Source organism: Topomyia yanbarensis, chromosome 3 (genome assembly GCF_030247195.1).
Source record: "Topomyia yanbarensis strain Yona2022 chromosome 3, ASM3024719v1, whole genome shotgun sequence".
In the NCBI taxonomy this organism is placed as follows: domain Eukaryota; kingdom Metazoa; phylum Arthropoda; class Insecta; order Diptera; family Culicidae; genus Topomyia; species Topomyia yanbarensis.
Window position 1 is genome coordinate 411170888 of NC_080672.1, and position 14319 is coordinate 411185206.

Genomic DNA, 14319 nt, shown 5'->3' on the forward strand with positions numbered 1-14319 from the left:
AAAACGACTAAAGCTCTATTATGAGGCCGTTCATAAATTACACTACATATTTAAGAGTAAAACAAGAAAGCATGAAGGATCTTGTTACATAGTGGAAAGAAGAAACGGAGGAGGGGGCTAAATGCTTCCCAACTAGAAAAGGAAAACAAAGATTGGAAATATGCATATTCTCCTTTTTAAAATCCAAAATCTTCTAGTTTAAATTAAAACTATAATGAAATCTGTTTATCACCACACCTTTTAAATGTGTAGTGTAATTTGTGAAAGGCCTAATAATAGTGGTATAGTAGATTTTTCAATATATGTTTTTGCGTTCTAAACATTACTAATTACACAATTGCTCAAAATTTGTTTTCTTCATGGTCAAAACATCTTTGATCACCTTTTTGTCGCTTGGAAACACTGTGCACCTGGGACACTTCTGTGCACCGGCTTACTCGAAAAGTTGAAAAAATTCCATTTTGACACATCGTCGGACCCTTCTGCGTATTGAAAAAGTCCAAAATTATTGATCTTCAATTGCCAACAACTTTCCCTTCAATATAATACAATTCCGAAAAGTTGAAAAAATTTCATTTTGGCGCATCGTCGGACCCCGCTGTACATAGAAATTGTCCAAAAATATTGATTTTCAACTGCCAACAACATGTCCTTCAATAGGTATTTATTTGTAAACAATTTAAAGTTAACTGCATCAACTTCAACTCCAATAAACTGGAAAGTAACGCAAAATATATCGCGATAACCGATTAACCGACGATGACGATGAATACGACGATACAATTATCGGCGATGACGATGAAGGCGACGATACATTATCGTTAACGGAGTTTCCGATGACGATACATTATCGTTAACGAGTAACGCCGATAAATTATCGTGAAAAATGTATCGTATTAACAACCCTGATTGCCATGCCACCGCGCCTACACGCTGATCAAAATGAAGCACCTCCCAGATTAACTCAGGTTCATAAACCATCTCCGGAACAAATAGCAGCCAGACAAGTGATGTCGCGTGATTTGCCGGAGTTCTCTGGGGACCCCGAAGAATGGCCTATTTTTATTAGCAGTTTTAATAATTCAACGGCGGCGTGTGGTTACAACCTGGCGGAAAATCTTGCTCGTTTGCAACGTTGCCTAAAGGGTGATGTCTTAAAGTCGGTGCGGTACTATTTATTGACCCCCGAATCAGTCCCGGATGTTATTAAAACACTTCAAACCCTCTATGGAAGGCCCGAGGTGATAATAAACAAATTAATCACAAACGTACGAGATTGCCCGACCCCGAATTTGGTATGACCGTGCAAAATCTGACGCAACATCTCATCTCTGCTGGCCAACACGCTCACCTTTCTAATCCAGTACTTCTGCAGGAACTCGTAGAAAAGCTACCAGCAAATGTTAAGCTACAGTGGGCACAACATTTGATTTATTTTCCTGCACCCACACTACAAATATTCAGCGACTTCATGTCATCTGTGGTTGAGTCTGTAAGCAAGGTGGTGCTCTACGTTGGAAATCACGGGAAGCCCGAAAAGGTCAAGCCTAGAGAGAGAGGATTTCTACATACTCACACAGAAACGGTTGTACCTACAAATGTAGGTAAGAACAAGATTGATACTATAAGAAACTGTTTAGTTTGCAATAAAGCTGGTCATCGTGTGAAGGAATGTAAAAAGTTCAAGGAGAGTAATGTCGGTGACCGCTGGAAAACCGTTCATTCATTGAAGTTGTGCCGTTGCTGTTTAAATTCGTATGGCCGGCGAGCATGCCGTGTAACAAACCGATGCGAAATTAACGGTTGCCAGTTTCGGCACAATCCCCTTCTGCATTCTGAGTCACTCATGGTGAACACATCTACCACCGAACCATCTACCGAAAATCACGCCTACAACCATTGTGGGCTGTCAATATTGTTCCGGATTGTACCAATAACCCTTCACGCGGGGTTGAAGGCTGTGAACACGTTTGCCTTTCTTGATGAAGGGTCATCCACAACGCTCGTCGAGATGAGTCTGACTGAACAACTTGGTGTGGAAGGTCCAAAAGTTCCCTTATGTTTAAAATGGACGGGAAACATGACTCGTTCCGAGGAGGAATCGCAGCTAGTGACACTAGAAGTGTCTGAGGTCGGTCGACAGGAACATTACGTTATAAATAATGCCCACATGGTAAGCTGCCTAAATCTTCCGTCGCAAACTCTGCGATTCAAGGAGCTACAGCGAAGATTTGAGCATCTTAAAGGTCTACAAATACACAGCTATGAGGAAGCAAAGCCGCAACTGTTGATTGGTCTCCGAGATTTATCGCTGGCCGTTCCAAGGATAATTAAAGAGGGAAAAGAAGGTCCGATTGCTGCAAAATCCCGACTTGGTTGGTCGGTTTACGGGAAGCTCTCGAATGTGCGCGAGTCGTCTGAATTGCTTAACTTTCACATTTGTGAATGTGAGAGTCTGAACGAGATGGTGAAAGACTACATTTCTGCTGAGGATTGTGGTGTAAAATCGACGATGAAACATGAATCAGATGGTGAAAAAAGGGCTCGAAACCTTCTCGAAGAAACAACCGCACGGGTAGGCGACAAATTCAAGACCGGCTTGCTATGGAAGCATAATAACATTGAGTTCCCAGATAGTTATCTGATGGCTCGACGGCGATTGGAGTGCTTAGAACGTCGCATGTTCCGAGATCCAATATTGAAGGAGAATATACAACGACAGATTACTGAGTACACACAGAAAGGTTACACACATCGTGCCACCGATGCAGAGCTGGCTGCAGCTGATCCACGGCGTATTTGGTATCTTCCGTTAGGGGCAGTTACCAACCCCAACAAACCAGGGAAGGTAAGATTAGTATGGGACGCTGCAGCAAAAGTAGATGGTATTTCCCTGAACTCAGTCCTCCTGCCCGGACCCGATCTCTTAACGCCCTTGCCTGCAGTTTTGTTTCGCTTCCGCCAGTATCCAGTGGCTATATCTAGCGATATCAAAGAAATGTTTCATCAGGTGGGCATTAACGACCCCGATAAACATTCTCAACGATTTCTATGGCGTGAAAATCCAAATGAAAAGCCAGTGATCTTCCTGATGGACGTAGCAACTTTCGGGGCTACAAGTTCACCGACTTCCGCACAGTTTATCAAAAATAAAAATGCGGTGGAATTCATTGACCAGTTCCCCAGAACGGTGCAAGGAATCGTCAAGAGTCACTATGTTGACGACTATCTCGACAGTTTCGAAACAGTAGATGAAGCGAAATCCGTTGCCAGCGAAGTACGGCTGATCCATTCTAAGGGTGGCTTCGACATCCACAACTGGGCGTCTAATAGCAGAGAAGTTTTAGATCATCTTGGAGAAACCTCAAACGCAGCAGCAAAACATCTTACGGCAGGAAAAGGTACCCTTACTGAACGTGTTCTGGGCTTGCTCTGGCACTCGAAAAACGATACTTTGAGTTTCTCTACGTCCTTCAATGATAGAATCCAGATGATATTGGTGGCGGGAGCGAGACCTACAAAGAGGCAAGTTTTAAAAGCAGTCATGAGCCTTTTCGACCCTCTAGGGTTGCTGGCCTCGTTCTTAGTGCACGGGAAGATACTTCTGCAGGATATTTGGCGCACAGGAATCACCTGGGACGAGCCCGTGAGCGATAACCACTTTAGTCGTTGGAAACAATGGGTTGAGTTGATGAAGCAGGTGAGCCGTTTGCGTATCCCTCGATGTTATTTTGAAGATGCCAATAAATCTATATATGACTCATTGCAAGCCCACGTCTTCGTGGATGCAAGTGAGGTTGCATATTCAGCCGCTGTATATTTTCGGATCAGACGGCCAGACGGAACCTTTCAGTACACCTTGGTGGCAGCTAAAACGAAAGTAGTCCCATTGAAACACGCTTCAATCCCACGTTTAGAATTGATGACTGCATTGTTAGGAGCTTCCCTACTGTCGTTTGTCGTCGACAATCATACAATAGCTGTGCGCAAGCGATTTTTGTGGTCAGATTCAGCCACGGTATTATCCTGGATCTGTTCCGATCACCGTACATATAGACAGTTCGTTGCTTGTCGTGTAGGGGAAATTTTAACTATGACCAGCGAAAACGAATGGAGATGGGTACCGAGTAAATTTAACGTCGCCGACGAAGCCACTAAATGGGGTAGAGGACCCTGTTTTGATGCAACCTGTCGCTGGTGTACGGGACCTGCTTTCCTATATTTGCCGGAGGATAAGTGGCCACGATCGAAGCAGCCAATTCTTTCTACCAAAGAAGAGATTCGCCCTTGTTTTCTTCACCAAGAGACATTACCGGAAGCTTTGATTGATTTTGGTCGCTTTTCTAGTGGGAGTCGTCTTTCAAGAGCGTCGGCATATGTGACAAGAGCAGCTACCATTTGGAAGCAAAGGAAGAGCCGATCGAACGCGAGGAATCGTGCTGACCCAAAAGGAACTACAAGACGGTGAAACCCTGATATGGAAGCTTGTACAAAGAGAGGTGTACCCCGATGAGCTCGTACTCCTCGCAAAAAACAATGATTTGCCCTTTGACGAACAAGCCACCCTCTTGAAATCTAGCGACATTTACACAGCAACTCCAAAGCTGGACGGAGACGGCGTAATAAGAGTAAATGGGCGGATAGGTGCAGCCGAACTGGCTCCTTGTAGTATGAAATATCCTGTGATTCTTCCCAAGACTCATCAAGTTACGAGACTTCTTATAAACCATTATCATCGCAAGTTTCTCCATGGGAATCCCGAGACTGTGTGTAATGAGCTGCGACAACTTTTTTATATACCAAGGCTTCGCGTTCTTATAAAAAAGATAACGAGGGGATGTCAATGGTGCAAGGTGCACAAAACCCGCCCAGTCATCCCGAGGATGGCACTATTACCGACGGCCCGTTTGTCTGCTTGTGTACGTCCTTTCAGTTTCGTAGGCCTGGACTACTTTACCTATACTAGTGAAAGTCGGTAGGACAAATGTGAAGAGATGGATTGCGCTATTTACATGCCTCACAATTCGTGCAGTGCATGTCGAAGTAGCCCACGAATTATCTACACAGTCATGCATTTCTTCCATCCGGCGATTCATATGCCGTAGAGGGGCACCTCTTGAAATCCATTCTGACAACGGACGGAACTTTGTCGGAGCCGATCATATCCTGAAGGAGCAGATCAAACGAATAGAAACTGAAGCAGCCGAAACTTTCACTAACGCGTGTACAAAGTGGGTGTTCATTCCTCCCTCCGCCCCACATATGGGTGGCTCATGGGAGCGAATGGTGCGATCCGTAAAAGCTGCCATGATCAATCTCCCACAAGATCGCAGATTTACAGACGAAGCTTTGCAGACGATGGTGGTAGAAGCGGAGGCGATTGTGAACACTAGGCCGTTGACTTATTTACCTATCGATTCCGTGGAGCATGAAGCGTTGACTCCAAACCATTTTCTTTTGGGCAGCTCAAATGGCATCAAACAACCAGCCATAGCGACGGCGAACGGACGTACCATTCGCAACTCTTGGGACTTGATCCAAAGAAACCTAGATTGCTTCTGGTCGCGGTGGATTCGTGAATATCTCCCGACTCTAACCAAACGTACGAAGTGGTTTCGTGAAGTTAAGCCTGTGGAAGCTGGGGACCTGGTAATAATTATTGATGAAACGCGGAGAAATGATCCATGATCGGGGACGAGTGTTGGAGGTAATGAAAGGGCAAGATGGTCGAGTAAGACAGGCGATCGTTCAAACCTCAGGTGGACTGTTTCGCCGACCGGTGTCAAAGCTAGCAGTGTTGGACGTGACACCAACGGGCAGAGCTGAGGTCAACACTCACCGTTACGAGAGGGGGAATGTGGGCACAGAAATGCCTCCGGCAACACTACTCGGTGAGACAACCTTGTGTTGAATCGAGTAACAGTTCACATGACTCAGCAGTGTGGCATATGGTATGTCAAAGTTGTCGAGAGGAGCATCGCGATTAGTCGTCCAGTAAAACTATCCCGTACAATTAAACCACGTGTCGAATTAATCATTTTTAAAATGTAGGTATTATGTACTTAAGTACGATACGCAGCCTTAGGCGATATTCTGTCCACTGGGACATTTATTAATTACTTAATACTTTAGCTGAAGTGCGTTCGATACGCCGTTCGAAGGTGGCACACGTTCGGTACGAGCCGACTGAGGAAATAGGTTAGGTAAATAACGTGGATTTATTGAATTAAAATAATTATATATTTACAATAACCGCAGTTGGGAGAACGTTTATTATCGGATTTATATAATCAAAAGCTAGTAGAACACCAATCTTGAATTTGCTTTCACTATGCGCACTAATTATGTAAGTCATTTTAAATTTACTATTTGATTATAAACTGTATACTGTATATTTCTTTCTCAGCTTGCGCTATCAAGAGTAGTGTCGTTTTGTTTTACGTGAACAACGAAAATACGTTCATACTTATTAGATAACACGTCTCATGGCGACATGACCGGGAACCCTAGCGATATAAGGAAACCCACTCTCTGATAGAATCTAAATCGTGCACCGAAAATTTAACATCAGACTCACGGTTCGCATAACCATGTTACGAAATTACGTCAGCATGCAAACATTTGGGCCCCTCGCGATTATCCAAGCAACCTACGCCCACGATCTCGCAAACACGATAACACCCCGGTGATAAGGTGATCGTCTCAGCACTCAAAAAATTAAAAACGCGATCTCAAGCGTCAACCTACAAACTCCCGCGCTCGCGCGATTATGAATCGAACACGTCCGGAAATCTCTATCATCGGTATCAACAGTCTAGGCCCATGCCATATTAATAAAAAAAAACAAAAAAAAATCAATTTGAAAAATTAGGAAAAAAATAACTTCCGTAGTGATATGGGAGTCCCTGTCAGAATGTCATCCGTACACCGAAAACTAAATATCAGAATATCGGTCCGCGTGGCCATCCAAGAACACATGCGAATATGTGAATGGCCACAGGGTTACAAAATCGAATTTATACACGCGAAGTCACGTACACGCGACAAACACGTCAACATACGAAGGCTTAAGCCCTTCGCGATCATCTACGCACACCTACTCCCGCGAACTTGATAACACTCCGGTAACAATGTGAACGTTTTAGTACTTATGAAGTTCCAAACGCGAATTAGCACACGCTCGCGATCATGAATCGGTCACGTCCAGAAATCTTTACCCTGCATTCTAGCAACTTAGGTCCATACATTCAGTTATACCAATTAAAAAAATTAAGCTCATATTTACTAGACAATACGTCCCATGACAACATGACTGGGAACTCTAGTGATATGAAAGAACCCACCTTCTCCTAGAATCTACACAAAAAATTAAGTATCTGATTCACGGTCCGCGCGCGATCATTCTGGAACACACGTGAATATGGTATACGGTTTTAATGTAGAATTTGTACACGCGAAGTTACATACACGTTAGCACACGCTCTACAGCTTCAGTAGGACAACTCTCGAAAAAAAATTCAATGTTGCTAAAATTAGAACCACCCTAGCTTCTGTTTAGGCAAAAAGAAGGGCCTTGCAAATTACAACAACTTTGCTAAACATATTGTAATCTTTAGTCATTTAATTTTAGCCAAAAGTTAAAATTGCTGCTAAATTCACCTTCTGAACCACTGTGCATTGTTCGGTCCTCCTTAAAAAACCTCATGTTGAATCGCCCTGTACGTTTTTGCCTTTCTCATATTTGTTTATTTGTTTGGTATAATTTCATCTGATATAGATTGTCTTAATGAAAACTTAAAACTAAAAGTTAAAACTAATTAAAAATTTAAACATTACGAACAACACGAAAATTATCAAGTACTCGTTGAAGTGTGCCTGAGTGTGCCTGTATGTATGTATGTGTCAAAAAAACTTGGTCATTTTTCTAACTGATGGATGAGCCGATTTCAACAAGATTATAATCAAATGAAAGGTGTGGCATCGTTATGGGTCGCTATTGAGTTTTATTTGGATTGGAGTTCTGGTTCCAGAGTTACGGGTTGAAGAGTGCGGTCACACATCAAATTTTAATATAAACCGAAGTTAACTTGCCCTCTATGTGTGAGTGTGTGTGTGTTAACCATCCTATCTCCCACTAGCTGGTAGTGATTTACAGAAAACAGATGGCATGCTTTTAAATATATTCATGCAAATAACTTGGTTCATGGATTTAGTTAGGTGTTAGCTCAATTGACTTTCCGATGACCCATTTCGTGTACAGCGCCAAACATGTTCCGAGGTCACCGTTCCGTCAACCAGCCCCGCCTTAATGTTATGTTTGTATCAATTAGATTTTAACATTACAGTAAAGCTTTCAATTCCTTGCTGGAAGAAAGACATCGACGCGTATTTAATATTTTCCGGTGAATGCACTGAATTGTACGACATTAGCAGTACACATTTGGAAATTTATTTCTGAGCTTTGTTGAATCGAATATTATCGAATAGTGTTGGCGCCATCTATGCGGTCACAGATTGAACTAAAATTTTCTAACCAAAACATAACTCGTATTATGTACTACAATTCTTCCGAACATACTAATCAGCTAAATCTAACCTTTAATGCACAAAAATGTTTAGTTTGTTAGAACCTAGTACTGATACACTACCATGCACTGCTAGGCCCCATGCAAAACTGACTCAGACATCACTTTGTTAAAAGTTTAATAACTTTTTTTGTTCGAGTCGGATCGCTTTGCAGTCTTCAACAAAGTTGTAGATAATAAAATTATCTTCTCAAGTTTCACTTTTGGTGATAATCTAATGTATACAGTGCCACCTAGCGGCGAAAATGTGAGCAAGTGGGTTTTCTCCATGTAAATTGTCGAAAAATCCCATACAAACTTCAAGCACGTTGGTCCGGTAGCTAGACTTGTTCGATTTGGCTCAAATTTGGAGCAGACACTCCTGGTGGGACTAGGAATCGACTCAGGGGTGGGCCGATGGGGGTCATTTTTTTCTGTCACTCTAATGTGTATGTATGTGTGTATATGTGTATGTGTCAAATAATCTCACCCATTTCTATCAGAGATGGCTAGGCCGATTTCATTAATATCATATTTAATTGAAAGGTGTAACGTTGCCGTAGGCTAGTATTGACATTTATTTGGATCAGAGCTCTGGTCCCAGAGTTACGTGTTGAAGAGTGAGGTCACCAAAAAAACAGCCACGTAGGTATGCAATTGTACCTTTCTCATTTATCAAAGCTATGATTTAATAGCTGGTTACGTTCAATATAACATTGTGGAAAGTATATATAAGTGCACGACTACTACGAACCTGATGAGCAACATGTCGACACTGACACACTTGAAACAAACAAAAATATAATATTTAATTAGATTTATCAGTATGAGTTTAATGTTGTCTTCATGTTAACATATTTTGAATTGCGGGTTGGTTGGGGGGGATATAATTAGTGGATGGGGAGGACGCGTCGGGAGCAACCCAACATATTTTGGTACACGGGTGGATAAAAGAAATCTGAGTATGTGGTTAATCTGAGAGGGGGGCGTGGTGAGAGAATTAGGGAGAGATCTGAGAGGAAGGAGGGGGAGGGGTGGATAGGGGGTGCATCCCAGCTTCATATTATACCTTCCATTTGAGACTAAATTAGTGTAAATTGGTTCAGTCATCACCGAAGTGGCTTTAGTTGTGGAATATACCCGGAACCCGAAATTTCCGCAATTACCGATAGTGGACGACATATTCCAAGAATCTTTGATTCATGTACAATATTGGTTTGTGATCATAAAAATTCTATCAGTTGTTGAAATACTGCTTGTTGAAGATAAATTTTTACTAGACATTTCATAGCAGGATTGTCGTATATTTGTAATGATGATAGTGTATTTTACAGAGCTTCGAAACTAGTGATAGCGCTAGTGATTTCAAGAAAAAATGTGAGTAGTTTCGTGCGCTTGTGGCATTCTCGTCTGGCTTGTAATTCTGATTTTGTCAAAACCGTCAAAACCTAGTATGACCCTAGGGTCACTCTGAAGTTAAAGACCATCACTGTTACAGCTTTTTTTTTTAAACAGAAAAACACGTGCTCAAATCAATAAAAACTCCATGGTTAATTATTCTTCAAATCATAAAATACCATTCCAATACACCGTTCCTTGAAAACGATTTATTGACGAAAAATTTAGGTACCCTCTAGCAAGACTGTTAAAGTTGAACTGTAGGTAGTCCAGGAACTATCGCATTGTGCCCGGTTTGAACAGAGGAGTTTAATATTTTTTTGAAAAATATGTGATCAAAGCCACCTAACCATCTGTATCTACAGCATCAAATAACCATGCGTCTCCATTGAAACTCTTGCAAAGCAAGCACATGGTGTTCTATTTGTTTCATAGTCATAGTACCGGATGTTTCCATTTTTACAACATGCACACTAGATATTCCACAAAAAAAATTGAAAACTTAATCGGCCTACCTCTGAATCAATCCTTAGTTATACCAGAAGTACACGGTCTAAATTTGAACTAAATGGGATACTGGATCAATCAACCATTTCGCCAGGATGGTGTACCCCCGCCTTTATCATTGGGCTGGAGTCGCCTATGCAGGTTATATGTGTTCTACATGCATAAGAATTAATTTCAATGTCATTCACCGTAAGAAAATAGTGTTGGTGGTATGAGTGAGTTATTACATTAACGAATGGCATCAGGCTGTTCCAATAATAATAATAGATATCCTTATCATTTAATTACTGACCTATACTGTTTACAAATAAAATAAAACTGTTATGGCTGTGTCATGGTACACCATTTCACTATATCAGCACCGAGTAGCACTGTATTTCATCGATTATAGAAAATGGTATGTGAAATGGGTATAGGAACCCGTCGATCAGCCGCTAAACACACATGATAATGGCAAAAATTCACTCCGTAACGGATTCGAGTTTTACTCTGATCTCACCAGTCTTCTTTCGGCAGCCACTCAGCATGGAGTACTTGTCAGTAGTTCTGTTCATTCTACTACTATTACTAATCCTCTTCGAGCTGTACCTACGCTCACGTTCCAGCTATCGAGCAGCTAAGCAGTTCCCGGGTCCTCAACCGTTACCACTCGTGGGAAATGCGTTAAGCCTACTATTCAACGATCAAGTCAGTACTTTCATATTGCCACGCGGATGGGCGCATAGATTCAGAGACAGCTACGTACTGCTAGTTCGCGGCGAACTCATCGTTAACGCAATACGGGCGAAGGAAACCGAAACGCTACTATCCAGCCCACGATTGATCGATAAGGGTATAATCTACAACTTCCTACATCCGTTTATGGGTTTAGGTCTACTGAACAGTACCGGTCAGAAATGGTTCCATCGGAGGAAGATCCTAACGGCAGCTTTCCATTTCAATATTTTACCGAAATTTTTGGTAACGTTTCATGAAGAGTGCGACAAATTACGGCGACAGTTGGATGCAGATGTGAATCAGAATAAGTGCAGCATTTTACAACAACTGGCCGCACGATTTACTCTCAACACAATCTGCGGTACTTTGCTCTTTGATAGGCGCTGAGGTTGACTTCGTTTGAACTTGTCCGATTATTTTTCAGAAACTGCTATGGGCGTGAAGCTCGATTCAATGACTATGGCTGACGAGTACCGATCGAACCTACAGGGGATGATCAAGCTGCTACTTTACCGTGTGATGAACCCTTGGCTGTTCGAAGATTTCACTTACAAAATCCTAGGATTCCGAGCTGAGCTGAACAAGCTACTCAAACCAATTCATGCCTTCACTCGATCAGTGATCAAACAGAGACGAGAACTGTTTCATGCGAATGTTAAAAACTTGGATGAATTTGCTGAAGAGAATATCTACCTGAACACTAATCAACGGTACGCTCTGTTGGATACCCTGCTAGCTTCCGAGGCGAAAGGACAAATCGATGATGAAGGAATTCGCGAAGAAGTTGATACATTCATGTTCAGAGGACACGATACGACAGCTTCAGCTTTTACTTTTATCTTTCTTCTGATCGCCAATCACACGGACATTCAACAGCAACTATTCGAGGAAATCGAAATGATCATTTCGGGTCGCGGAATCTCCCAAGATCGTATGACCGTGGCGGATTACAATGATCTCCGATACATGGATAGGGTAATCAAAGAATGCCTCCGACTGTATCCACCGGTTCCGTTCATCGCTAGAATGACTTCAGAGGATACCCTGTTCGGCGATCGATTGGTTCCGAAAGATTCGATGGTCAACGTACATCTGTACGATTTACACCGAGATCCGGAACAGTTTCCCGATCCGGAACGATTCGATCCGGACCGATTTTTGCCGGAAGCTGTGGAGAAGCGTAATCCGTATGCGTACGTTCCATTCAGTGCCGGGCCGAGAAACTGTATCGGTGAGTGGATTGTCTTGTAGAGGTTCCCTCGAGACAGCGAACGCACATGATCTGAAATTATTTACGTTCAAAACATAGTTGTTGTTACTCAACAATTCCAATATTAAACTGTCAAAGGGTAATTTCAAGGATGCAAAATATTCCTTGAGATCGAGTTAAGCACCGACCAGTTTAAATTCATAATTCTGAATCTTTAATTTCACAATACTCATATCTCTCTGTTTTCAGGTCAACGATTTGCAATGCTCGAGTTAAAGGCGATTTTGGTATCTGTTCTTCGAGAATTTCGAGTTCTTCCAATAACCAAACGAGAGGACGTAGTTTTTATCGCTGACATGGTCCTCCGTTCCAAAGACCCCATTCAAGTGAAATTTGAACGCCGTGCCTAAAGTGAATGGAAATTTCTCTGCACTTCTACAACATTGAGAAACTAGCTACTACCTACTGCAGACACTATATATTGCATAGTACTATAATAATGTGAGGCTGATTTATATGTTGTTATACCTATCATAGTGTGTATAAATTCTAGAATATCTCAATAAAAGATAATAAAAAAAGCAAACACTCACCTCCAACAAGCTGCTCATTACTGCTGCTTCTGTTGCTGATGATTCGCGGTGGATTGCGAACCACCCGTACCACCTTGTTGAACGCCAACCTGTTGTGCAACTCCACTAGTGGCCTGCTGTGCGTGGCTTGTCTGCCCACTGACTTGGCTACCGGATTCAACACTCTGTTGCTCGACTCCAATCTCGTCGACATTCAAACGTGTGATGAACCGTAAACGCATCTGCAGTGCAGGGCGCAACCGGCGAATGATCGCTTCCAGTTCGGACTTCATCAGATCACCCACGAACATGTACTTGATGTGATACAGCAGATCACAGATCGGATCCATGTATTTGAGGGGAGCCGACGGTTGAGCTTTGTCGACCTGTTCGAGCAGCTCGTACAGGAGCAGTGTGATGTCTGAGACGGCACGTGGTCGTTCTGTGCTTAGTCGATTCAGGAAGGGACCGACCACGTGACATAGGTAGATGAGTTGATACTCGGATTTTATGATAGGTTTGAACTTCTCTTTAATGTAGCTGGAAGGGAAAAAACAACAATCTGTTTAGTATGGTGTAACTACATCAGGGTATGCAAACATTGAATAAATATAAGCATAGGAGATCGCCCGTGATTAATATTCCGTTATTGACCAGAAGCAATTGAGATTGCAAAATGTTCATTGGAATAACATGCTTGGGAATCACATGATGAGCCATATTGTGCAATCTATATTGATCCATGGATGCTAATAAATACCAACGTCTCGGGAAGGATTGTTGGTAAGTATTTCAATAGCGTTATCATATAATAATTGCTCTGGGCAGCCGGCTGCCGAAAATTTAGAAAATTTGTCATTTGTCGTATTAATATGATTGGCCTAATAAGCAACTTGAACTTCGGATAGCCGACTACGAGGAGCATTGCTTATATTTTGAAAAATCAGTAATGTTCATTTTTCTATCATGCGTCGAATTTTTGGTGGTTCCTATCCTGTCGGTGCTTATTTTATCCGGCGACCGTTTGGATAAAATGCGGAATCTTATACAAGATGTCTTTGTGTGCGTCTCACTTTTTTCTTGTGTCAGGTACTATTCTTGTAGATAGTCGAAATTGCACATGTATAATGGTTTTGTAGTAAGAGGGGCTTTTATTAATATTAAGCTACAAAATTAATATGACAATAGAAGTGGAAAACTGAGTTATTTCCGTAGCAATAGTATAACAGAATTCAGATTCTAAGCCATCACGTCTACGCGCGATTTATTTATTGTTATGAGAACTACTGGTAATGCCAAGTAATTACTAAGTATAAAAATATGAAATAGTTGATAGTACTATAGTTCTGAG

At 42.0% G+C, this 14319-nt stretch overlaps 2 protein-coding genes across 6 annotated transcripts in view; one reads left to right on the forward strand and one right to left on the reverse strand.

The window, feature by feature from the left end:
• The window catches only part of LOC131693102 (mediator of RNA polymerase II transcription subunit 23), a 161961-nt gene that overhangs the window by 114799 nt on the left and 32843 nt on the right, over positions 1–14319 (reverse strand). For 2 of the 4 annotated variants that reach the window (XM_058980652.1, XM_058980651.1), the window contains exon 9: positions 12990–13508. In XM_058980652.1, coding sequence (XP_058836635.1) covers positions 13007–13508 — 502 coding nt within the window. In that variant the 3' untranslated portion in view covers positions 12990–13006. Of the gene's footprint in view, positions 1–12855; positions 13509–14319 lie in introns of those variants that run through there. The other 2 variants (XM_058980649.1, XM_058980648.1) reach the window with 2 other exon arrangements.
• LOC131693107 (probable cytochrome P450 4ac1) lies at positions 9649–12976 on the forward strand. Of its 2 annotated transcripts, none has more exons than XM_058980658.1 (3): positions 9649–11547; positions 11611–12373; positions 12646–12976. In XM_058980658.1, exons 1-3 carry the CDS (start codon positions 10914–10916, stop codon positions 12749–12751), a joined length of 1503 nt encoding a protein of 500 aa, XP_058836641.1. In that variant the 5' UTR covers positions 9649–10913; the 3' UTR covers positions 12752–12976. The 2 variants fall into 2 exon arrangements, with proteins under 2 accessions (XP_058836641.1, XP_058836640.1); XM_058980657.1 differs by having other exon boundaries at positions 9653–11547; positions 11611–12417; positions 12646–12970.